General features: G+C 36.6%; 1 protein-coding gene across 5 annotated transcripts in view; it reads right to left on the reverse strand.

The window, feature by feature from the left end:
• Window positions 1-25,374, reverse strand: part of eys (EGF-like photoreceptor maintenance factor) — a 531,033-nt gene that overhangs the window by 407,288 nt on the left and 98,371 nt on the right. For all 5 annotated transcript variants that reach the window (NM_001442782.1, XM_087277984.1, XM_087277990.1 and 2 more), the window contains 2 exon segments: window positions 6,193-6,309; window positions 9,845-10,722. In NM_001442782.1, coding sequence (NP_001429711.1) covers window positions 6,193-6,309; window positions 9,845-10,607 — 880 coding nt within the window. In that variant the 5' untranslated portion in view covers window positions 10,608-10,722.

Below are 25,374 nucleotides of genomic sequence, written 5' to 3' on the forward strand. Positions count from 1 at the left end.
AATGGCCAACTTTACAGCAGAAAAAAAGGTGTTTACAGCCTGGTACAAAAAAAGATTTTGGTTAATACAGCTAATATTACCCTTCATGACAACTGTGAGGGGGGTCAATTTTTTTATAACTCATCCGTTTCCTTTATATTAAGTTATATTAAGTTTGCATAATTAAGGGCGTGGCCACTTGAGTGACAGCTAGGTCTCGTTGGTTGCCGTCACATGTATTTGTTTTATTTAAGATCATTTATCGTTTATATTTATATTTAGAGCTGTAATGCACTCCAGAATCTGTCAGATTGATTAGCTGTAGGCTCTAGAACAGTCATCTGAAGCGTTGTCATACAGTGTTATGCTGGATTTCATCAATAGTCTTACAGTAACTAACACAGACTATATCTAAAGTGTTTGGAAGTAATTCGCGTTTTCCTCCTGTTGAAAAACGTCATAAGAACAATGTTTAGTGGCTCAATGTATTACAGCAGTGTTTTTAAAAGTCTAAACACTTTATTGATATAGTGTACAACCAAGCACATGTGGTCAGAACACAAACGAGTCACAGGTGATAAAGTATTAAGCATTTCTCCCAAAGTAAAGTGTGTCTGAACCAGGTCCAAGCTAAATGCTAGCAGGTGTCTGTAGCTCCGCTCACTCTCCGCCTCTTTGCCCTTGTTTGGTATCTCGCCGTGGGTGTGATGACGCGTGACCCAAATGGTGACGGTTGGCCGCGCCTACTTGTGGCTTCTTTTGCGCTCTTCAGAAACCTATGGGTGACGTCACGGATACTACGTCCATATATTTTACAGTCTATGGTTGCAACTGGAAGGGCATCCACTGCGTAAAACGTATGCTGGATAAGTTGGCAGTTCATTCCGCTGTGGCGACCCCAGATTAATAAAGAGACTAAGCCAAAAAGAAAATGAATGAATGAATGAATGAATGAATGAAATTGGCCATAGTATATGAGTGGTTGAGTGTGGATGTGAGAGTGCATGGGTGTTTCCTAATGCTGGGTTGCGGCTGGAAGGACATCTGCCGGGTAAAAAATATGCTGGATAAGTTGGCCGCTGTGGCGCCCCTGATAAATAAATGGACTGAGCCAAAGGAAAACTAATAAATAAAGAGGAATCATGTTTAAATGTTTTTCAAATATATTACTAATCAAATGTAAGATCAATGTTCTTTAGCTTCTGAATCTTTTTAATAGGTGTCTGACTGTTTCGTAAGAACATATATTTATGTTGTTATATCTAAAATGTCATTGGACAAGTGCTTCAGCATATCAAGCATTCTGAGAATCTTAATGTGACGTCTAACAGCTCTCATTTATTCCAAAGGAAAAATGAGAATATAAAGCTCATATCATCCTCCCACTTCTCTTAATGTGGATATTTAAAGATCTAAATTAAGTCCCTATTGTCTCTAAACCGGACATTCTGGCTGGCGGTTTTGGATAGGGAGCATCTATAGGCAGTGGGTTCCTCTAAGGTAACTTTGGACAGGAACATCACTCTGATTTGCGCTCCTCGCAGGTTAAATTTAGACTTGACTATGCAGCACTGTAAGTTCAAGGTGAACATGATTTGATTTTATTCCCTAGTGGTGCTCTGTTTTCTTTACCTTTTTTTTTCTCGCCATGTTCCTCAGCAGGAGCCAACTCATTTATCTTCCTTGTTACTGTGTTTTCCTTTTCTTTTGTCGTTCAGTTTTTAAAGCATATTCCAGTGTGTTAGGCTCACTAAATGAAGCAAAGGTTGACAGTCCCAGAGGCACCCAACTGCTTTTGAGGACACACCATTGGGCATCATAAGTGTATGTCTCTCTGCAGCGCTTCTCAGGGATCCACAGTGGGAAATTGAAAATGAAAAGCTCTTGACATTATAAAACTCAAAGCTCAACATATTCTTTTATGCTTCCACTACCTTTGATTGGCAACCCTTCTTGTAGGAGGTCTTTTGAAATGGGAATGCATCATATAGGTGCGCGATCCACTGTTTGATAAAGGTTGATGACTTTGTGAACGTTGATGAAAATTATAAAAGCAGTGATTTGAAATAGATAGCGCAGCCCTGCTGTGCACCTTGAGATATAACTCATCCAAATCAGAAGCCAAGCTGTTATTAAAACCACCTAGGAACTAGACAATTACAGCTTTGGAATTACCACAAAAGCATGGGGCAGGTGAATAGGAAAATTAATAGCATATCCAATAGGGCATATCCCATTAATTCTGTAACATGCGGATACAAACACCACTGGCAGTCTGAATAAGGTACACAGGAGAGTGGAATCAAAAGAAAATCTCATTTGAAGTGTCCCACGAGTGGGCCTCATTATTATGTGTGTGTAGGCTTTAGTCCGTAAGGGCAGTCGGTACCGGGCCAGCCGTTAACTTCACTATGATTAATGGGGTGACAGCTTGGGCAAAGTCGGAGAGCTGCTGGCCCCACAGGGGGCCCAAACAGAGCAGAACTGGAGACCAGCTACTTTCAGTTCCTTACAAGGTACTACGAGAATATGCAATGAGACACTATACAGATATCGCAGTGCAACAGCTTTTGCTTATCTGTCACCTGATAGAGGGGAATCATTAATAGTATAAAGCCCAATTCACACTGCATTCATGGACGTTGATGATCAACAGATTAAAGAATATCATTTCTCATAAATACCACGACCAGACAAAAGTAGGTTTAGCATGTTCAAAAGGCAAAAAAAAAGTATCATGTTGCCATATGGTTACACCGTGGAGTAGAGGGTTAAGAATGTTTAGTGACACTTTTTTTTTATTCTTTTACACTTTTTTGTGCAATATAACCAAATATCTACAAGCAAATAAGTAGTGGAAAATCTTGTCTCTTTTACCTGTTTCATAATGCTCCTGCAGACCCACAGAGACCCGCACCTTTTTGCGTCCGGCCAGGGTTTCAAAATCTACTAAAATGTCTGGGATTTAGTTTTGCTTTCATTTTCTAAGCTGTTGTTAATTTTATGCGCACAGCCAGGGGAGCGAGAGAGACATTAAAGGTGCAGTAGGTGATTGTCTTCAGAAACATTTTTTGTTGTGCTGGTTGAAAGTCTCTTCACAGTCCAATAGTAATGATTACAGTAAATGATCTAAATGTGTTTGTATGTATTTTTATATTCTGGGTAAAGCATAAAACTAAAAAAATGTTCATCCAATTAAATAGAGTCGAACCAACATCTCTCATAATTCCGATAAGCAGATCAGACTGTCTGTCAGTATATGTAGACTTCTGCGCATCTGTTCACGCAGATCCGCCATTATCACGTGCCCGTCTGCATCACAAACACATGCGCGCGAGCAAGCTGCGGGCCGCTCGCCGATGCCGAGTCGTATGGCGGAGCCGGAGGCGGCGAAGGACAGCTGAGCTCGGGCCGATTACTGTAAAGCCAGGCGCGAGTATAGTTTGCCTGAGGAAGGACGACACCATGGCTGAAGTATTACTGTTAGACAGGTAATGTTTTAAAACTTAGTCAGGCTAGACTTATGTTAGATTGTGTTGTTATGAATGACTTATATGCACAGACGTGTTGTTCAGCCACTGAAATCTCCCGGTGAAAGATTGATGTGATTATTTTCAGTTTCATAAGGTCCTTTGACAGCATCTATAATGTATATTTATATTTAGTGTAACAACAAAGCATCAGTAAATAGTGCTATTCCACCTAACTGCTTTATTGAGCTTTTATGCTGTTAAAAAAGTTGCTTTTATAATCACATTGGGTTAATTTTGAACAATGACAGCTTTCCTATACTGTTTACTATGCTACTCTGAATTTTCGCTCTGAAATAGCATGTAAGTGTGGCAAAGTAATAAATGTAATTCCTGCACGGCGCTGGCACTAACTAACTGGTGAATGACATGAACTAGTGGGTTGTCTGTCTACTGTTGTGACGTAGTGCGCGCGCGCTCTCGATTTCAGGGGGTGTGGCTTTGAATCACAGTCCCTCCCCGCCGTCCAAAGATAATATGCTAAGCGGTTAGCATTTTGGCAGATCACCTACTGCACCTTTAAATAATAATTAATTCTTTAATCTAAATGACAAATGTTACTAATAAATTAGAGATGACGAAATTACACCTAAAATGGCTGCAGAATATTTGTACACCATTAGAAATGGGTAATCAACTTATTTGACTTATTTAAATAATATACACATTTTATTCTTGTAATTATTATAATTTGTCGAGATTGTTTTTATTCATTTTTTCTGTCATTTAGGCTATTTCTCATTGGCTTTACAGGTTATTTCATAAATTTGATGATATCAATATATTACATATTTTCTACATCTAAAATGCTTTGGCAATACTGTACAAAAGCAGCTTGAACTTGAATGAGAGATAGAGAGAAGCATATTTTACCTGTCAGTGGGTGTACATGGCTTCAGAATAGCATATAGCAAATTGCAAATTGAAATAGCAAAGAAGAAATAGTTGATGTTTTTTATTTATTTCAATAAAAGAAAAAGAAAAAGTTTAAAACAGATAATAATATAAATAGTGTTAAAAATCAAATGTTTTGTTTGTCGTTAGCTATTTGCTTTTGTTAACTATTTATGTGCTGTAGGTAAAAGGTGTTTCAATTCAGCTACCACTGTAAGTATATTTCAAACCTATGGGAAGCACTGTGTACTGTATATTCCTGCAAATATATTGAACCAAATATTTTAAACACACATTTCAAGAACATTTACTTAAAAAATCATATAGGATTTTTTTTTAAACACTGAATAAGATGATATTCTCAAAAGAGGCCAGAAGTATTCCTCGGCCAGTTTACCGCGAGAAGTGAATCTCAAGCGTAAATTCATCATAGATTGTGATAGTCCTAAATCTGTGTCAGACAAAGCAGACATTTTTCTTCCACAATAAAGCTGTGGGCATGACATTAGAGGCTGCTATCTGCCTGAACAAACTGCTGCTACACAAAAGTCAATTAATCAACAAGCAAAGGCCACCTGGACCTCAGACTGGAGACTTTATCATGATGTTATTATCAGGAACACCCAGGGGACTATGAAACTTTTGTTACACGTTTGTGGGTGAGATGCTCATTAGCCCAGCAATGGTTTTACAGAAGACTCATTACTTTCCAAAAGCCTGTCACGGTCGTGCCTTTTAAACAGACTGGCAAGGACACCGAAGCATAAATTGTTTACTTCTGTCTCACTTCTACAGGAAAGACCCCATTTATAAGTTTTATTAACCTGAGCAAATCAATCAAATGAAGCCAAAGCAAGAGCCTTTATTAAATAATTGGCCTTTTAAGCACCAAAAATCTTCTTTTTAGACTTCCTACGATGAAGGCTTCAATTGTTCCATTTTTCAAATCTGCTTTCTCACTTAGGAAAGACAGCTTAATGCAAGCAGAGACAGAAAAAGCCTCACTCAGATTCCAGTTTGCATAATTGCGCTGCCATTGTGAAGGCGCCCGAAATGACCCATCATTAATCACATGACTCATTATCAAAGCATAATGAGTCAAATGAAGCCAAACAGTAAAAAATTAAACAGCCATTACAGGACCTCAGAAGGAATACCAAGCTATTGTGAAGTATATTATTCACAATGGCTTTCTAAAAGGGAGTTGTTTGGATTTTAAAAAGGAAAAAACCCAGGTAGCAAGGAATTCTGGCCCAGATTTGGGATAAAGCTGGCATAGCCGGCATTTGTCCGGCACTGGCATTCAGCATGTGGGCCAAACATGGCCCGGGTTTGGCTGAGGTGGCACATCCTTAAGGCGGCACATAAGACTTGGGCCAGATCAAATTTAGCATTTGGCCCAGATGTTAAAAATGTATAAGTGGGCCACACAAGCATATCTTGACCCACTTTTAAAATACATTTAAAATATTTTTGAGTAAAGGAAAAATTCTATCTATCAGGACGCTTTGAGAAATAGTAAAGCCATAAAGTTAAATCCTTCATCGGTTTATCAAACTCACTGCAGTCATGGCATATCTGGCCCAAATCAGGCCCAGTTATGGGTTATTAACTTGGCTGAGACTTGGCCCAGATGTGGTCCATGTTTGGCCCTTGTATGAAAGCCAGACTTGGTCTGATATTGTTCCATAATTCACTACAGCTTGTGGGCCAAGCAAAAGCTGATTGTGTGGGCCAGATCTGGGCCAGAAACATTTCGCTATGTGGGAAGTGTTCATTTAGTACTTGCCTGTATATCCGGTGAAACATTCACATCTGTAAGAAGTTGATGAGACTTTTATGCAAGCTCCTTCTTTGCACCCTTTGCTGCAGTTTTGATTTCCAATGATTTCAGAGCAGTTGACACCTATGATGTGAAAATATAAACGTTATATTAATCCATGCATATTTATTCAGTACACTATGTGATTATCGGCATGCCAGATGTCTGGTTGATGTTATGGTTTTTCTGTGAATAAAAATAATAATAATGATGGTATAATATTGTGATGGATTTCTACTGCTTTCCTGCAATGCACTCATCATTGATCACCTTTTATGAAATCACACAAACATTAACTGCTAACACTTTACAATAAGGTTCATTAGTTAATGCATTTACTAACATGAACTTATCATGAACAACACTTGTACAGCATTTATTAATCATAATTGAACATTTACTAATGCATTATTAACAATTAAGTCCATGCTTGTTAGCATTAGTTAATGCACCATGAGTTAACATGAACTAACAATGAACAACTGTATTTTTATTAAGTAACGTTAACTAACATGAATAAATACAGTAGTAAATGTATTGTTCATTGTTTGTTCATGTTAGTAAATGCATTAATTAACATTAACTAATGAACCTTATTGTAAAGTGTGACCCATTAACTTTACTAAACTTCAAACGCAATCTGGTTTGAAGTAATAATTTAAAATGTTAAGGCCCTTCAGATCATTTCAATATTAAAATAAATATAACTGAAAACTTTATTGAAATATTAATTAAGAAACCTAATTTAAAATGTGCTTAAGTGCAGTTTATCGCTAGTAGAACATTTACTTTGTTTGAAAAAACGTTGCATTATTGCATATATATATTTTTTCCACTTTCAAAAAGCAATATTTCCTAAATGAGCAAAACATTGTGACATCTCATTGTTCAGAACACTGTTTTTCTGCTGGGATTAGTCATTGATTATATTAGTAATCATTTGATTATAATAGTCATGGAATGCATTGACAATAACTCTGTGTGCTTATTAGCCTGCTTTTTTTTTTACTGTACAGTGCATCCGGAAAGTATTCATAGCGCTTCACTTTTTCCACATTTATTTATATTACAGCCTTATTCTAAAATAGATTCAATTCATTTATTTTCTCAAAATTCTACACATAATACCCCATAATGACAATGTGAAAAAATATTTTTTGAAATTGTTACAAATTGATAATAATAAAAAAACCTGAACATAAGTATTGACAGCCTTTGCCATGAAGCTGTAAATTGAGCTCAGGTACATTCTGTTTCCACTGATCATTCTTGAGATGTTTCAGCAGCTTAATTGGAGTCCACCAGTGATAAATTCGATTGATTGGACATGATTTGAAAAGGCAGACACCTGTCTATATAAGGTCTCAGGGTTGACAGTGCATGTTAAAGCACAAACCAAGCATGAAGACTGTAATTGTCTGTAGACCACCGAGACAGGATTGTCTTGAGTTACAAGGCTGGGGAAGGTTTCAGAAAAAATTCTGCTGCTCTGAAAGTTCCAATGAGCACTGTGGCCTTCATCATCCATAAGTGGACTATGTTTGGAACCACCAGGACTCTTCCTAGAGCTGGCTGTCTATCTAAGTTAAGTGATCGGGGGAGAAGGGCCTTAGTCAGGGAGGTGATCAATAACCCGATGGTCACTCTGTCTGAGCTCCAGCGTTCTTCTGCGGAGAATGGAGAACCTTACAGAAGGACAACCATCTGAGCAGCAATCCATCAATCAGGCCTGTACGGTAGAGGTCAGACAGAGGCCACACCCCCTCTGGAATCTGCCAAAACGCATCTGAAGGACTCTCAGAGTATAAGAAACTAAATTCTCTAGTCTAATGAGACTAAAATTCAACTCTTTCGAGTGAATGCCAGGCATTACATTATGAGAAAACCAGGCAACGCTCATCCCCAGGCTAATACTATCCCTACAGTGAAGCATGGTGGTAGCAGCATTATGCTGTGTGAGATACCACAGTGTGAGGTACCTCAAGCTTAAGAGGTACTGCAAAGAGGAATGGGCAAAATTCCCAAAGACACGTGTGCCAAGCTTTTTAAGCACCTTAAATGTCAGGTACTTTCTGTGTTAAAACTGTATTAACATATTTTACAAGCCCAAAGGATCAGTGTCTTTGAACAGAAGCTAGGTAAAAGTTATTTTGTCTCCATGATATACATTTACCAACTGTGTTCAGTTTCAGTTCTGTGCTTTAATTTGTCTCCAATCACAGTGGCCTAGTTGTGATATCCGGTGGTCTCTAAGGAACACCTCTAGTGCTTTTAAGTGAATTATTCAGAAGACTTAAAAACAAATCACATTAGCAAGTATGACATTACATCACTTTGAATATTTGCCAAGAGACCAACATTTAAACAACATTTGGACATTGCCAATATTATTGACAAGCAAGACTGGAGAAAAAAAACGTAACGATAGGTGGCAAAGAAAATAACAAATGATAATAATTATTATGCTCATTTCTGGACTTAAAGATCTAGGAGAGGAGCAATGGAATAAATAAAATCATTTTAAAAATGTCTATTCAAATAAATGGTCCATAAGGGATCTGGTGTTGATAATAATTGCAGAGTGCTAAATGTGAAGCACTTGCAATTATGACAGATAAATAATAAATCTGTGTCTTCAAAGAAACTAGGCTCTTCTCTGTAGGTGGGTGGACATGCATTAAATCTCTCCCTAGCCATTATGATTGAAAGGTCAGAGTGGATTCATAATGGACTCTGCATTAAAGGACTGTTAAGCTCAGTCAACAGCATTTAAGGCATCATTTTGATTCATTGCACAACACAAAATATTGACCGGTCCAATAGAATCTAGTAAGGCATTTGCAATGAAAATAAACCTTATTTCACTGCAATGCTTTTTAAATTCCTGAACGTGATAGCAAACAAGATTTTTAATGTATTGGCATGAACATCATTAAAATGTAATTAAAATGAGTGACATACGTATGTTTAAGACCATTTGTACGGTTACAGTTTGCAATAAGGTTTCATTAGTTAATCTTAGTTAATGTATTAAGTAGCACAAACGAAAATACATTTACCATAGTATTTGTTCATTTTTTTAAATTACAGTTAATGTAAATAAAGTCTTCACTGTTAGTTCATGCCAACACACATGCAGTGTATCAACTAAGTACTACTTTGGATTTCGATAATGGATTAGTAAATTTAACTATGGTTAATACACGTTGTAGTGGTTCAGTTAATTTTTAGTTCATAACAGCAGATACATGAACAAACATTAACCAATGTGTGCTGTTGGACATGTTTTCATCCACTTTGAGGTGATTTTGAGTCTTAATTTGGCCACAACTTTCTCTGTGTTTCAGAAAATTGAATGGATTTTTGATATTTTGGGAAAATGCTTACGGGGACAAATTTACTCCCCTTTCATTATGTTTATGGCTGTTTTTTTTTTCCATTAACGTCAATGACATTTTTTAATCGCAAAGCTATGACACCATATAATGATACATTCTTGAAAGGTATTTAAATTCTTACTGTCCATCACCAGTTGCACTCCTGTAACTCCATGTTTTGCCCCATGTTATGAATTCACTCGAATCTTCACTTCAAACTAAACTAAACTAAAGTTCCTCACCTGTGAATGGAGCAGGACAAAGACATGTGTACGGTGGAAGATCTGTGTAGGCACTTCCCTCACTCAGGCAGGTGCCTCCATTTAAGCATGGCTGCTCATAGCATCCGTCAACGTTCTCGCAGTAACGTCCTGAAAAGTGTTTGTGACACCGACAGGTAAATGAATCATCTTTAAGCGTAGTTCTGCATTCTCCTTTTCCCGAACACAGCCGAAGGAGGGGTGAGCTCTGGCAAAGCTGAGGCTTGACCAGAACTGCAATGCGTAGGCCAAACCTGCACAGATGACTACTCCCTCTATTAATGACCGTAAAGTAATTCAAACCAGACATCAGCCACTTTGATTCCACTTGCAAAGTACCATTTATACTGCTGGCAAATACCAACTGCTCCTTTCGGGGCTCTAAAATCGAGCACTTATCAAACTCCTCTTTAGAAACCTTGATTAGTTGGACACCGTATTGTTCAAGCGTTCCGTCGGCAGAAACAAACAAGAGGTCTCCAAGTTGAAGTTCCAAAGGGCAAAGTTGAGGAAAGTGATATGACCCAGTTGTCCAGAAGTGTCCATTTGTTTCTGCAAAGCTGCTCCAGCACTGGGTCAAACTGCTGCAGGTGTTCTCCATGAGGGTCCACCTCACGCTGATGTTCTTTGGCTGAGTGTGCCATTCACGAGACGTGGCTCTGCGGCAGGTTACCTGGCTGTACACAGGGCCATATATTACACAGCTGAGCAGGAAGACAATGATAGCTAGCTTTGGGTTTCTCATGTTTGTCTTGGCTCGACTGGTTCTTTATTTATCCGCTTGATGTCTTTGTTCAGTCAGGAGCTTTGCTGGATCTTTGAACTGCCACTTTTGATCTGTAAAGCAGGCACGTAGGAGTCTGTAAGACAATATACAATGCAGCAATTTAATGTGTTGCAAAAATAGCATGATTAAAAAAAAAGTAGTAGCATGTTTTCTAACACTGCAAGGATAGATCATGCTTTTAATACTTTTAAGTAGACACATAATGTACATCACTTTGCTTACTTAAGGACTTTAATTTAAGAAAAGGATTTGCTGAGTGTGTTTCTGTGCTAATATCATAGCTGGTTGAGAAACCAATAGACTAAATAAAACGTGAAGCAAATGGCTGTATTTATGGATTGTCCATTGAATCATTGATTCAAAGTATTTGTTTTAATTCAGGATTCTGCACTGTTGCTCTGAGGTGCAAATGTGTTCTGATTTGGCTTTGCATGAAAGTAACATTCTTGTATTTGTACCATTGTGTAGAATAAAATCAATTAATTAAAAATAATCTATCAATATCACTTCATAGTTTGAATTATAGTCATTGTAGGCTTAATCATCAGCTTCAGCTTCAGAACTGTTACTGTAGTGTGCTTTTATTTGTTTGTGCGAAGTGAATGAAATTGATATTATCAATTAAAATAATACACATATAATGTAAAAAAATAGTGTTCCAAACTATTAATAACATATCTTCATTCAAGAATTTAGTCTCACTGATTGCGTTGCATGTTTTTCGTTCATCTAAAAAGAGCTTACGAGAGTCATCTGACCCAGTGGCGATCCTAGTTTAAATGGCACTCTGGGCGAACCACCCTCTATACACCCACAAACAATATATAGACACACCTGACGTGATATGGCAAGACAAAATCTATAGAATACAAAAAAATTGTCTATGCCAACACCCTAGTGGCTAAGCTTACCGACATATAGCACCATGGTGCTCATGTCGACCAGAGTTCAATTCCCGGCTCGAGGTTCTTTAATGACCCTTCCCCTCTTTCTGCTCCCAATACTTTCCTGTCTGTAAAATCTCCACTGTCCTATCTTAATTAAAGGTGAACCCCAAGAATACAAAGAAATAAATGTTTTATAGAATTATCTGTTGTCTAAAATCTGACGCATGACTGAGAATTAATGTTATTAAGTCTAACCTCATTGATTCATCATCTATCCTTTCTGCTTCATAGCTATGCTTCGTCAAAATAAGATCATCATCATCATATTATAGAAACTTTAGTTTTATCGACTTGCAACACTCGCTGTGTGCCGATATACTGTATTTGCATAAAGCAGGCATGTCTAACTCGGTCCTGGAGGGCCGTTGTCCTGCTAAGTTTAGTTCCAACCCCAATCAGACACACCTGGGCTAGCTAATCAAGCTCTTACTAGGCTTTCTAGATACACCCTTGCAGGTGTGTTGAGGCAAGTTAGAGGTAAAATCTGCAGGAGACCGGCCCTCCAGGACCGAGTTTGGACACATCTGGCATAAAGTGCAGTTATTCTGGTTTCACTGCGAATGAGCAGCGTGTATTTTATTGATGTGCATGTAAACAACCAGAATTTACACAGGGAGCAGGAGCAGCACATGTGAGGCATGAAGGAATGGTTTCACCAGTTTACTGTTTTTTTAGCACATAAAGAATAACAAACGTGTGCATACAAAAGACGCAAAATGTGAATGGCCCCTAACGTCTTTATTCTGGGATTACTCTAAAGTAATACACTTGCATAAAGTGTATAGAATCTCAAAGCTTTTACTGGGGTGCAACAGATTTTTACTGGGGCCCTTATTATTTCCCCAATGCTGCCCTCAGCAAGTTGCTAACCTGGGCAATCACTAGGGCCACACAGACTCTGCACGCGCAAAAATCCACAGATTTACACAGAATTTTAGCCCAGAGTCTATTTATTTATGTGAATCTGTGTAAATGTATATTAATTCACTGTTTAAATTAATTTCAGTAATATTATTGACTGATATGAAAATGTTAATTTGATTTATGTAGAATACAGTTTGTAAAGTAATATTCTGTCTTTTAGTAGATTTCTATTATATGAGAGACTTGCTTTGTTTACCAAACAAATAAATAAATAATAATAGTTATTATTTTATGTATAATATATATATATATATATAATAATAATAATTATAATAATAAATAATAATAATAATAAAATAATAACTATTATAATAACTATTATTATTTATTTATTTGTTTGGTAAACAAAGCAAGTATATATATATATATATATATATATATATATATATATATATATATATATATATATATATATATATATATATATATATTATGTTTTAAGTTACGATACTCCCAAAATCCTTCAGCATAAATCTGCAGAATTTTTAACAAAATTCTCAGCAGAAATATAAAAAAAATGTCTGCAGATTCTGTCTGGCCCTAGCCGATCACCCATATTGCTCATTCCTAAATCTGCCACTGATCTGACCACATATTGGACTGTTTTATCCTAATTTTATATTGTGTTTTATATTATTTTTTTGGCACTGAATCTATAAATCTAACTCGTCACCATCACTCTATCACAATTTTCAAATTCAAAGGTTTTATCGAACACCCAACACAGACAGCAAAGAGTGTTATGTTGTACACTCATAGCTTACTGTAATGCTAAAAAAGCTGCTAGCCAGACAGTGATTCATCGTTTCTGAATCATTAAAATATTGTTGTCCAGGACACTGTTAATCACAAGGCTGCAGTGTACGGCTGTGAGTTTTAAAAGCTTAGCTTCAGGATGCGCTGTAAATGAATAGTGCTCATAAGCAGCTGTTGAGATTTGAGTATTCTCACTTAAAACCGAAAAGAGGCTCGAACCAGAAATAATATTAAAAGACATCAAAGTTTAACAAGATGTCAGCAATATCAGCATTATGGATGTGACATTTGCTGTAATAACTTACTCACAGAAATTGTATTTGTTAACAGTATATTGAAACATCTTTGGATATTTAGTAGTAATAATAATAATAATAAAAAAATAATAATAATAATAATATCCACAAAGTTAAGGTATGAGAAAAATATGAATCTGTAAATGTGTTTTATATTTTAATTCAGGGAAATAAAAATGCTTTATGGATGTGACCAAAAAAGCATGCGAGTATACAGCATACTTTGTAGAAATTCTGTGAATTAGCGAAAATAAACACAAAATAAATAATTCTAATCAAAGGGATAAAAGTTGTCTCTCTGTAGAACACAAAATATGCTATTCTTCATATATAAATATTTTTTTTTAATTTGCAATTTTTTTTGCATTTACTGTATGAGGGGCGGCAACAAAGTGGCGCAGTAGGTAGTGCTGTCGCCTCACAGCAAGAAGGTCACTGGTCGAGCCTCGGCTGGGTCAGTTGGCATTTCTGTGTGGAATTTGCATGTTCTCCCTGCGTTCACGTGGGTTTCCTCTGGGTGCTCCGGTTTCCCCCACAGTCCAAAGAAATGAGGTACAAGTGAATTGGGTAGGCTAAATTGTCCGTAGTGTATGAGTGTGTGTGTGAATGAGTGTGTGTGGATGTTTCCCAGAAAAGGGTTGCGACCCCGGATTAATAAAGGGACTAAGCCAAAAAGAAAATAAATGAATGTATGAGCGGCGTCACAGTGGTCCAGTAGGTAGCACGGTCACCTCACAGCAAGAAGGTTGTCGGTTCGTGTCCTGGCTGGGTCAGTTTCCATTTCTGTGTGGAGTTTGCATGTTTTCCCGATGTTTACATGGGCTTACTCAAGGTGCTCAGGTTTTCCCCACAAGTCCAAAGACATGTGCTATAGGTGAATTGGGTAAGGTAAAATGTCCATAGTGTATGCGTGTGAATGACAGTGTTTGCCTGTGATGGGTTGCGGCTGGAAGGGTGCTGCTGGGTAAAACATTTGCTGGATAAGATGGCGATTCATTCCGCTGTGGTGACCCCAGATTAGTAAAGGCACTAAGCTGAAAAGAAAATGAATAAATGAATGCACTTATGAGGAAAAAGCTTTGTTATGTATGTGACATCTGTCCGATGTGAATATGACAGATTTGAAATTGGCAAATTTTTCTAAATCAATTAAAGCCATTTGAAAATAGTCACCTTATAAGGTTCTATCTGATATTTTTTTGTCAAAATTGAGTTTTTAAATAACATATTCTTATTAAATGATAACTTATTTGCATTATGTGATTTTTATTATAAGTTAATTACATTAAGACTTTTTATTTAAAAAAAAAAATGGTTTTATTATCAAAGTCGAACTCTCTCTCTCGGCTCTATAAGGTCCTTTCTGTGAGCCAATCAGCATTTCAATGCACACACAAGGACCAATTAGGATTAGCTTTCTTTGTCATTCCATCAGACTGCTCCATTGTTATAAAAATGTTTAACATTTAATATATTCATTTTTTTTAAGTATACAGTGAAATATTTTTCAGACTTTATTAAACTTTAACTCTTTTGCACATAGTCTTTTTTCTTTTACAGTGTTTAAATTTGATATTAAGCCTTGAAGGGCAAATAATTAATTTAATTCACAGGGTCTTAATTACAACTATAAATATTACTTTATTAATTACATAAAATTAACATCTGTGCTGGACAAATATTTTTTCAAGAAAAAAAAGAACAAGAAAAAAAAATCATCCTAAAACATTAAATAAATGTTATAGGAAGCAAACATTCTACATTCTTAAACATCAACAAATTGTTACAACACAAATTTTTCATTCATTAATTTTTTTTCGGCTTAGTCCCATCATTAATCAAGGGTCACTACAGGCTCGAACCAGTGACCTTCTTGCTGTGAGGCGACATCGTTGCCCACTGCGCCACCCTTTTAAATTTATCAAATTAAAAAGCAGACCGATGTTATTTCTTGAAAAGTAATGATCTGCCAGATAGAACCTTATAATTCCAAGCAGAATATCGCTGCGTCCAAAACCGCCTACTACTCAGTAGGTACTGCATTTGCCGTAAGAAAAGTACGTTCTATACAGTATGAATGTGAGCAGTATGAATGAAACTTGGACGTACTACATCCGCCATTTAGTCATGATCACGTGACCTACCCACGAGTTGCATCGCTTCACCCCCATTTATGATTTCTTTTGTGGGACATCATGGGATAGCATAGTGTCTATACGATGCACACCTCAGAATCTCTCTGGAAATAGGTCATCCAGCTACTTCTTGCATACTGATTTTCAAATTTTATGAATTTGGACAAACTACTCAGCACGCATAAAGATTTTAGTGTACTATGTAGTATGGAAGTATGCGATTTTGAATGCAGACTATGACTTTGTACAATTAGAAGGTTCTATCTGCATTTGTCCTATTTTTTTACCCCAATTTGCAAATTTTAGATAATTTTGACAATTTACAATAATATTAAATTTAGGGTCTCTATCTTGTCAATTCATGAATATGTTACACACATATTGTTTGCTATATGGAATGCAAAAAACTTAAGCTCAATATCTGAAAATCATTTAGAATGCAGATAGAAGCTTATAATTTCTAGGCAATGAAATGTTGACAGAGACATATTTAAGCATTGTTTACAATACTGTAGAATACTTTTGGTGAAAACTAACTTTTATTATTGTATTACATTCACAGGCTCTATTTTATCACAGAATGCAACCACATATTAAGCACACAACCTTAACTAACTATACATAATATAAGTACTGAGTTTAAAATGTGTTAACTCGATAGAATCCAATCATACCAGGAGCAGAACAGAATGAGAATGACTATAAACTGTTGCCGAACAGGAGAATTTCTTAGAAAACTATTCGTCTTCCACTGAAGAAAATAACAACGTCAGGTTTGGAGTGACATGAGGGTGAGAAAATAATGACAGAATTTTTTTTTTTTTGTGAAAGTTATTCCTAAGTTATAGCTATAGCTCCTGCGGATGAATAAAAAGCATCTGCATTAGCTGTGAAACTGGATAAATAAGGAGCCCATGCATAGAATACAAAATGAGCAAATCTCCAGCGACTATGACATACATTGAGTGCCTCAAGTTTTAAATGTAGTTTCAGGGCTCTTTCACAACCCTGCAGAACCATGGATTTCTCCCACAGCTTGGCATCGCTCTGCCCCCGGGGAATCAACTTCAGTAAAATGGCCAGCTCTCTGCTCTATACCTGCCTGCATGAGGCTAGTCAAACTAATGAGCAGTCACATTTGACTCTCCTTTCCTGTGTGCTCTCAATCTTGGACTGCTTGCCTGGAAGAAACATTGCCCTCAAATCTCTCACCACGAGTGGCAAGGAGGGCAGTAACTGGCTGCTCCACTTGTCATAGTCACTGAGGATTCTGTCAGGTGTGTTGCGCCCACTTTGCTGGTTGTGTAGGGTGGAATCAAATTCTATTCTCCTTCATTTTCAATTGAGTTTTGTTTTTGTTTTTTTACAGAAAAATGTTGCCTTTGACTCTTAACACTTGTAAAATGAATCATGTCGAAGTTTATTGTGACCACTTTGCTGGTTGTGTAGGGTGGAATGAAATTCTATTCTTCTTTAAAAGATTCCATTCTATCAGCCCAACGATGGAATCCAATGAATGGTCGAAGGTTAAATGCATATACAGTGCGGAAAGCATTCATAGCGATTTACTTTTTCCACAATTTTTATGTTACAGCCTTATTTCAAAATGGATTAGATTCACTTTTTTAATGATGCCACAAGCTTGGAAAACCTGTCTTTGGGAATTTTTGCCCATTCCTCTTTGCGGTACCTCTCAAGCTCTATTAGGTTGGATGGGAAGCGATGGTGTACAGCCATTTTCAGATCTCTCCAGAGATGTTCAATAGGATTTAGGTCTCGGCTCTGGCTGGGCCACTCAAGAACATTCACATGTTTTAAAGCATTAATATTTTGCCGGTGTGCTTTGGGTCATTGTCCAGCTGGAAGATGAACCGTCGTCCCAGTTTGAGGACACTCTAATGCAGGTTTTCATTCAGGATGTCTTTCGACAATCGGGTTATAGATCACCTCCCTGACTAAGGCCCTTCTTGTCAGGGTTTTTGGTTAATTTCTCATGTAATGTTTTTTATTCGCCACTAGATGTCGCCATTTCAACTTTTCTTTTTTGGTTACCTGTAATCACCGAGATCAGTTTCACATGTTCCTTGTTTAGTTGTTTGTATAAAAGTAACCCTTTTTTCCTCTGTTCTTTGCTCAGTTATTGTTGACCCATGCCTGTCACCTACAGTGAGTTTTTCCTTCTTGTTGATTTAAGCTAGTCTCTTGTATCTAATATTCCTTGGAGCTTTTTGGATTTTTTCTGTTCAGAAGTTTTTGCCTGTCTAAGTTGATGTACCTTTTGAAACCTGAAGTTTCCTGTTTTTGTTTACTTGAATTTTTTGAAACCTGAAGTTTCCTGTTTTTGTTAACTGTTTTTCGTCTTCCATTTTGAAGATTGTTTTTTGTTGCTAATAAAACTCCTCAAGGAACCTGATAGTGTCTCATTGCTGGGTTCTTCAACTACCAGTGGCTCAGTGGTAAGGAGTCCACACTCACACGCCAGGGACCCGGGTTCGATCCCCGAGCCTGACACTTCTCTCCCATTCACTCAGGTTAGATAGCCGGCCAGCTCTACGATGAGTCCTGGTGACTCCAAACATAGTCCACTTATGGACGATGAAGGCCACGGTGCTCATTGGAACTTTCAGAGCAGCAGAAATATTTCTGTAACCTTCCCCAGCCTTGTGTCTCGAGATAACCCTGTTTTGGAGGTCTACAGACTTTTTTTTGTCTTCATGCTTGGTTTGTGCTTTGACATGCACTGTCAACCCTGGGACATTATATAGACAGGTGTTTGCCTTTTCAAATCATGTCTAATCAACTGAATTTACCACAGCTGAACTCCAATTAAGCTGCTGAAACATCTCAAGAATGATCAGTGGAAACAGAGTGTACCTGAGCTCAATTTAAAACTTCACGGCAAAGGCTGTCAATACTTATGTAGATGTGATTTTTCAGCTTTTTTTACATTTTATTTTAAATGAATTTGCAAGAATTTCAAAAACAGTTTTTTTCACATTGTCATTATGGAGTATTTTGTGTAGAATTGAGGAAATAAATTAATTTAATCCATATTGGAATAAGAGTGTAACATAAAAAAATGTGAAAAAAGTGAAGTGTTATGAATACTTTTTGGATTTACTCAAAGCCTTTTCTAGCACTTCTTACAAAAGAAATCTGTTATTTATTAGAATTTATTTATATTTGTTTTCATCTCTGAATTTAATGTGACTACAATTTTGAGTGACCATCAAATTTAGACTGTATTTCTAAATAGGAACAGGTCACTTATGTCATTCATGAATTAAATTAGAGCTTTGATTTATACCTGATACCAGACTCTTCAGTTATATGTTCATTAGGGACCCAATGTCACACATTTTTGGTTAGTCGGAGGATGCAGGGTTAACTAATACCCAATTAAACTGGTTGCCTCCAGCTCACTTGTACTAAAAGTGTAGTTAATTTAGTAATTTCCAAACAACTTCTAATATCTGTGATAACCAGAAATCGATTAGTCTCCAAGCTGAAGTGCCAAATGCTCCAAACAGTCTTGTGCAGTTTGTTTGGATATCATGTGCACAGTATCAAGGTAGCAAAAGTCTCCACATAATCTACTGGATATAAAAGATTTCAGGAGAATTCAGAGTGCATCAAAACGCAACACTTTATTTTCCAGATGAAAATGTATTATGCCAATTACTGAATCAGATAATAAAAGCCTATTCAGAAGTAAATGCACAACATCAATTAGTTAAAGAAAAATCAAAGAGTATAGGTGGGAAATGAATGGTTGTATTGGTAAAGTCAACCAGTGACCTAAAGATTAACACATCTGTTGGGATTTAATCAAAGTGCATCAAAGATAGTGAACAAAACCTCATTATCAGTCACACCCGAGTAATCATCAATACTAATAGTGGAAGGAAAGTTCAGGGAAGAGGGCAAGAAGTCTATCCTGGGCATTTTTCTTTGGATTCCAGAGTTTTTGTTGTTTTAATAGAGGGCACATTTAAGTGCGAGTAAAATCCATCCCTACACCTTCATTTTCAATTGATTTTTGTTTTTACAGAAACATAATGTTGCATTTGACAGAAACATAATGTCACAATTTTAAAATAAAAGTTCTGTCATGATTTATTGTGGCCACTTTGCTTGTTTTGTAGGGTAGAATAAAATTCTATGATTATTATTTTTTTTACGGAAAGGTTGCATTTGACTCTTAACATTTATAAAATATATTCTGTCATTACTTACTTCCCCTTCCAAAGCATGTGTCTGCTATTCTTTCAAACACATGAGAAATGTTTGAACACGTTATGTTCATGAGAAGAAAAATAAATGCTTCAGACATCACGAGGTTGACTACATGATGACTGAATTTCCATTTTTGGTTAATTGGTCTCTTTGAGCATTTGTACTATAGATCAAATAGCCGCCATAGGCCTTGATTGTTGTACATTAATCATAGAAATGGCTTTAATGGCCTCAACACAGCTAGACCATTTCTACTTTTTATTTACCATTAATGATCTACAGTCTATACCTTTTAGAAAAACCAACATTGGTCTGAATGAAGCCAGTACCATAGCTACAAGGTTTTTTTTTTCCACAATAAACAACAAATCTATTCACATAAGTGTACAGTGTATTTATTCATATATGCTTGAGTTCAGTAAGGTTTATGGTGAAACTTTACAATAAGGTTCCATTAGTCATGGCAGTTTATGTATTTACTAACATGAAAAAAATTGTTCATTAATTTCGCTTCGGCTTAATCTATTTATCAGGGGTTGCCACAGGGTAATGAACCACCAACTATTACAGCATATGTTTTAAGCAGCGAATGCCCTTCCAGCCACAACCCAGTACTGGTATACACACCCATACACACAATCATACACTACTGCCAGTTTAGTTCATCCAATTCACTTATAGTGCAATTCTTTGGACTGTAATATGCAACATGAGAACATGCAAACTCCACACAGAAAAGGCAACTGGTCCAGCCGGGACTTGAACCAGCAACCTTTTTGCTGTGAGATAACAGTGCTAATCACTGAGCCACAGTGCTACCCCATGAACAAATAATTAACAATACTGTGGTAAGTAGGAAGGGCCGAAAGCCATGGGAACAAAATGAGGCCAGGGCTTGAGTGACATTAAAAAGCACCTGTGCTGCACACCGGCCTCGAGTCCCACCGAGGAGCTCTGGACTATAAATGAAGGAGAGACAGCAGTGGAAGATGAGAGAAGACCAGGCCTGGACACTTTGTTTTACTTTTGCTTTCAGTTTGGGTGGCTGTCTCTGTGAGGAGCCGCCATCTTTTTATTATTATTATTATTATTATTATTATTATTATTATTAATAAAATCATTTAAAAGTTTGTTGATTCTCCGCCTCCTTTCCAATGGCCAAGTGGCCATTTAACTGTTACAAATCCATTTATTACAGTATTTATTTATCTTTGTTAATGTTAGTTCAATGTCAATGTTTGATAAGATGATAAAAATTAGGTGTGTTTAAGCATTTCCCACAACAAAAATGGTCCTCATTATAAAATGTACATTTTGGATAACATGAGAGACCATGTTAATTTACTAAAACTTCAAACGGGTTGTCAAGACAAGATACTGGCTGTTTATTAGTGGTTGAAATGCATGATCTTGTTCTACATTCATAATCCTACCCAATACCTAAACCCAACAACTACCTTAATAACTACATTGTAAAACCCAAAAAAGTTAAGCTAATTTAAACCCTTTGAGGAAACCGATTGTAACAAACCATTTAAGTTTAAAATCTAATCCTAATGAGTAGTGTGAACTTAATCCATTTGAGTAAATGAAGCAATTTGAGCACAGTAAAACCCATTAAATGAAGAGAATTGAGAGTACTGTGGAACCCAGTAAGTTAAGGCAACTCAAACCATTTGAGTAAACTGATTGCTACAAACTATGTGAGTTTAAAAAAAAACTAATCTATAGGAGTACTGTGAACTTACTCCATTTAAGTTGAAGTAATGAGGTATTTAATTAACTCATTACCTTCAACGCTGCGTTTTTCAAGTGAGTAGAATAACTTTTAGTACATTAGATAAAGTTGTTGGGTTTTACTCTGCATTAATAAGTAGCAAATTAGTACTTTGTTGAGATAAAAGTCTTTGGTTTGTTAATAGCGAGAATTGTATCTTAAAATAAAGAGTGACCAAATTTCTTTCTTTATTTAAAAGTACATTATACATCACCCTTTAGTGTTTTTTCTCTTTACAATTTTTTACAAATTATGTGGAGCAAGAAATTTTTCACAGTATTTTTAATAATATTTTTTCTTCTGGAGAAGTCTTTTGTTTTATTTTGGATAGAATAAAAGCAGATTTTTTATGTAATTTTTAAGCCATTTTAAGGTCAGTATTATTAGTCCCTTATTTTCAATTGTTTACAGAACAAACCATCATTATACAGTACAATGATTTGCTTAATTACCCTATCATGAGTTTAGGCTTAAAATGAATACTAGTGTCTTGAGAAATATTGAGTATAATAGTATGTATGGTCATCTGACAAAGATAAAATAAATCAGTAATTAGAAATGAGTTATTTTAACTATTATGTTTAAAAATGTGTTGAAAAAATATTTCCGTTAAACAGAAAATGGGGAAAAATTAACAGGGGCACTAATAAATCAGGAGGGCTAATAATTCTGACTTTACCTGTATGAGAACCCAATTATATTACGCAGCATGTACTAAAAACTCTTGTCATCATCTATATCTAGTTTTGTTATCTCGCATCTGACCACGTGTGATGATACCAAAGCTTGAGCTTCCCTAAGGAAGAAATAGCAAGTGACAGTGCTAAATAAAATATTCCCTCTCTGTCTCACACACTCCCTGCAACCTGATCCCTCCGTGTCATCCACAAAGAGGAGTTAAATCAGACCGAGTCTCTCACTCCCTCAAGTCCTGCTCAGGCTTGTAAGGCAGATAAAAGAATAGTGTTATGTAGATATCTCTCTGCCTTCCAAATTCCCATGTCTTCATCTGTGAATGACGGCAAGAATTACAAAAAGCAAAGACTTGTTCTCATTGGGCAAGCCGAATACAGAAGGAGGGGTAAAGAGGGTGGGATTGATAGTTAGAACGTGTTTCTAGAAAGAATAGACTGTGATTTGAATTGATTCAGTTGTGATGTGCAGCAAATCTGTCATGTTAAACCTGGTTAGGATGCAGTGTATTTTTGACAAACAGCGTCAAAACTATTTTATCTTAAAGAAATTGTTTACTCAGAATTTAGGGTTTGCTTTTACAGTACACATTCTGTACTATTTAATATGTACACTGAAAATATATATTAATTGGATTAGAAATTTTTCTTAAGGTAAGTAGTTGCAAACAATTTATATGCTGAATTTAAACAAACTAATTACATTTTAATAATGTTCAACTTATTTTGATTGTTTAAATTTAGTCAATATAAATTCTTTTCAACCACTTACCTTAAAGGGCACCTATTTTACCCCTTTTTCAAGATTAAGGATAAATATTTTGTATCTCCAGAATGTGTTCAAAGTTTCAGAGCAAAACACCCATCAGATTATTCATTAAACTTTTCTGAATATTGAAATTTTCTGCTCTAAACATATTGTAGCCATTCCCGCATGACCATCAGAGTGTGCCCTAATCTCTGGCGGTGTCAGATAGACGGGACAGTGACAGACATGAAGAAAGCAGATCTCAAATAACATTTGTGAGAAATACTACAGTAAGAACTTTCCCAATGATTATTTGTTGCGTTTGTTGTGGAGTTAATTCAAGCCTTTCTGCAACGACGAGTCACACACAATGTTGTTACAGAGTTCAAGCACACACACACACAAACACAGTGCATGCGTTTAACTTCGCACTCTTTTTGCGTGGCAAATGTGACAGGATACACGGTAATATACACTGCTGTATGGATATCCGTTATGTTAACGTATAAAAATAAATCTGATTTAAAACTGAATCCACAAAACGGGATTGAATAGTCTTCTTTTATAATTGTACGTCTGTGGTGATAAAGGCGGTAAAATTGCTGTAATTCATTACAAACATGCACTGTTTTAAAAACATGTTACACTTAATACTCATTCTTGATCATATTTGATGATGATTGATGATCACAGTGAGCTGAACAGATCTTTTAATCCCAGTTGTTTTGCGCGCGTCCTGTCTTGTATATATGACTATACGCGTTAGACATGTTAATATGTGGCTGTCAATCAATTGGGTGACTGGGGAACCCACACGTTGCGGTGGGCCTAAAAATTGGATGGATTTGGATTCTATTTAATGTCAGGATTTTTGTTTTAAAAAAGAAACTTATTTTGTTTCTATCACTCCCATATGACTGTGGACACACAAAACCTACATTCAGTTACCTACCTACATTCAATACCTACATTCACAATACCTACAAACAGCTTCCAAAAGCTGATTTTCATCATAGGTGCCCTTTAAAATATGTCAATAAATCCATTCATTCTTTCAATTACTCATTTTCTGCTGCTTTTCCGGGGCCGGGACGCGAGGGCAGCAGTCTTTGGAGAGAATCCCAGACTTCCCTCTCCCCAAACACTTCTTCTAGCTCCTCCGGTGGGATCCTATCGCGTTCCCAGGCCAGCCGAGAGACATAGTCCCTACAGCGTGTTCTGGGTCTTCCTCGAGGCCTCCTCCTGGTGGGACATTCTTGGAACACCTCCCTAGGTAGGCATCCAGGAGGCATCCGAAACAGATGCCCGAGCCACCTCAGCTGACTTCTCTTGATGTGGAGGAGCAGCGGCTTTAATCAGAGCTCCTCCCGGGTGTCAGAGCTCCTTACCCTATCCAGAGTGCGCCCTGCCACCCTTCGAAGCAAACTCATTTCGAGCTTGTTTCCGAGATCTCGTCATTGCGTGCATTACCCAAAGCTCAGGACCATAGGTGAGAGTAGGAACGTAGATTGACCTGTAAATCGAGAGCTTTGCATTACTGCTGCTGCTGCATCAATCCGCATGTCAATCTCACATTCCATCCTTGCCTTACTCGTGAACAAAAACTAGAGATACTTAAACTCCTCCACCTGGGGTAAGGACTTTCCTCCAACCTGCAGATTAAACGTTTAATTAATTTTTTTTTTTTTTCAGTGTAGCTGAAAAGTTTTAGCTGAAGCTGTATATAAATCAAAGGCTGTCAGCACTTGGAGTGTAATTTTTTTAGGTATACAGGAAAACAGAATTAATATATGGCAAGTTAAAGACTTAAGAAGTATAACAGTTTGTGTCTGCAAAGTTTGCCACTTTTTATTTATTAAAAGCCAATAGCTGTTCACTAAAACTTTGTTAATCATTAAAAAATTTAACTTCAGCTAAAAAAAATTGTTTATCTTTTACAAATGGGTTGTAAATTAAATTTACAATTTAAATTTCTGGGTAAATTATCAAGTTAAGTTGAACCTTGCATGCATTTTATAATGCAAAACATCTTCTCACAAACTTTTAATGACATATTTTGCTTTAAAATTGTGCTTGGACTAGATTTCTTTGAATGAATGCCAATTAACATTTTGTCATCTGAGAGTAGCTTACTGTAAGTGTCTGAAATCTAGCCACAGCACTGTGTGCCTACAGTATATCCATACCCATTAATTGTTCATTGAGTGGATCTGC

Source organism: Danio rerio, chromosome 13, assembly GCF_052040795.2.
Source record: "Danio rerio strain M-AB ecotype USA chromosome 13, GRCz13ab, whole genome shotgun sequence".
In the NCBI taxonomy this organism is placed as follows: domain Eukaryota; kingdom Metazoa; phylum Chordata; class Actinopteri; order Cypriniformes; family Danionidae; genus Danio; species Danio rerio.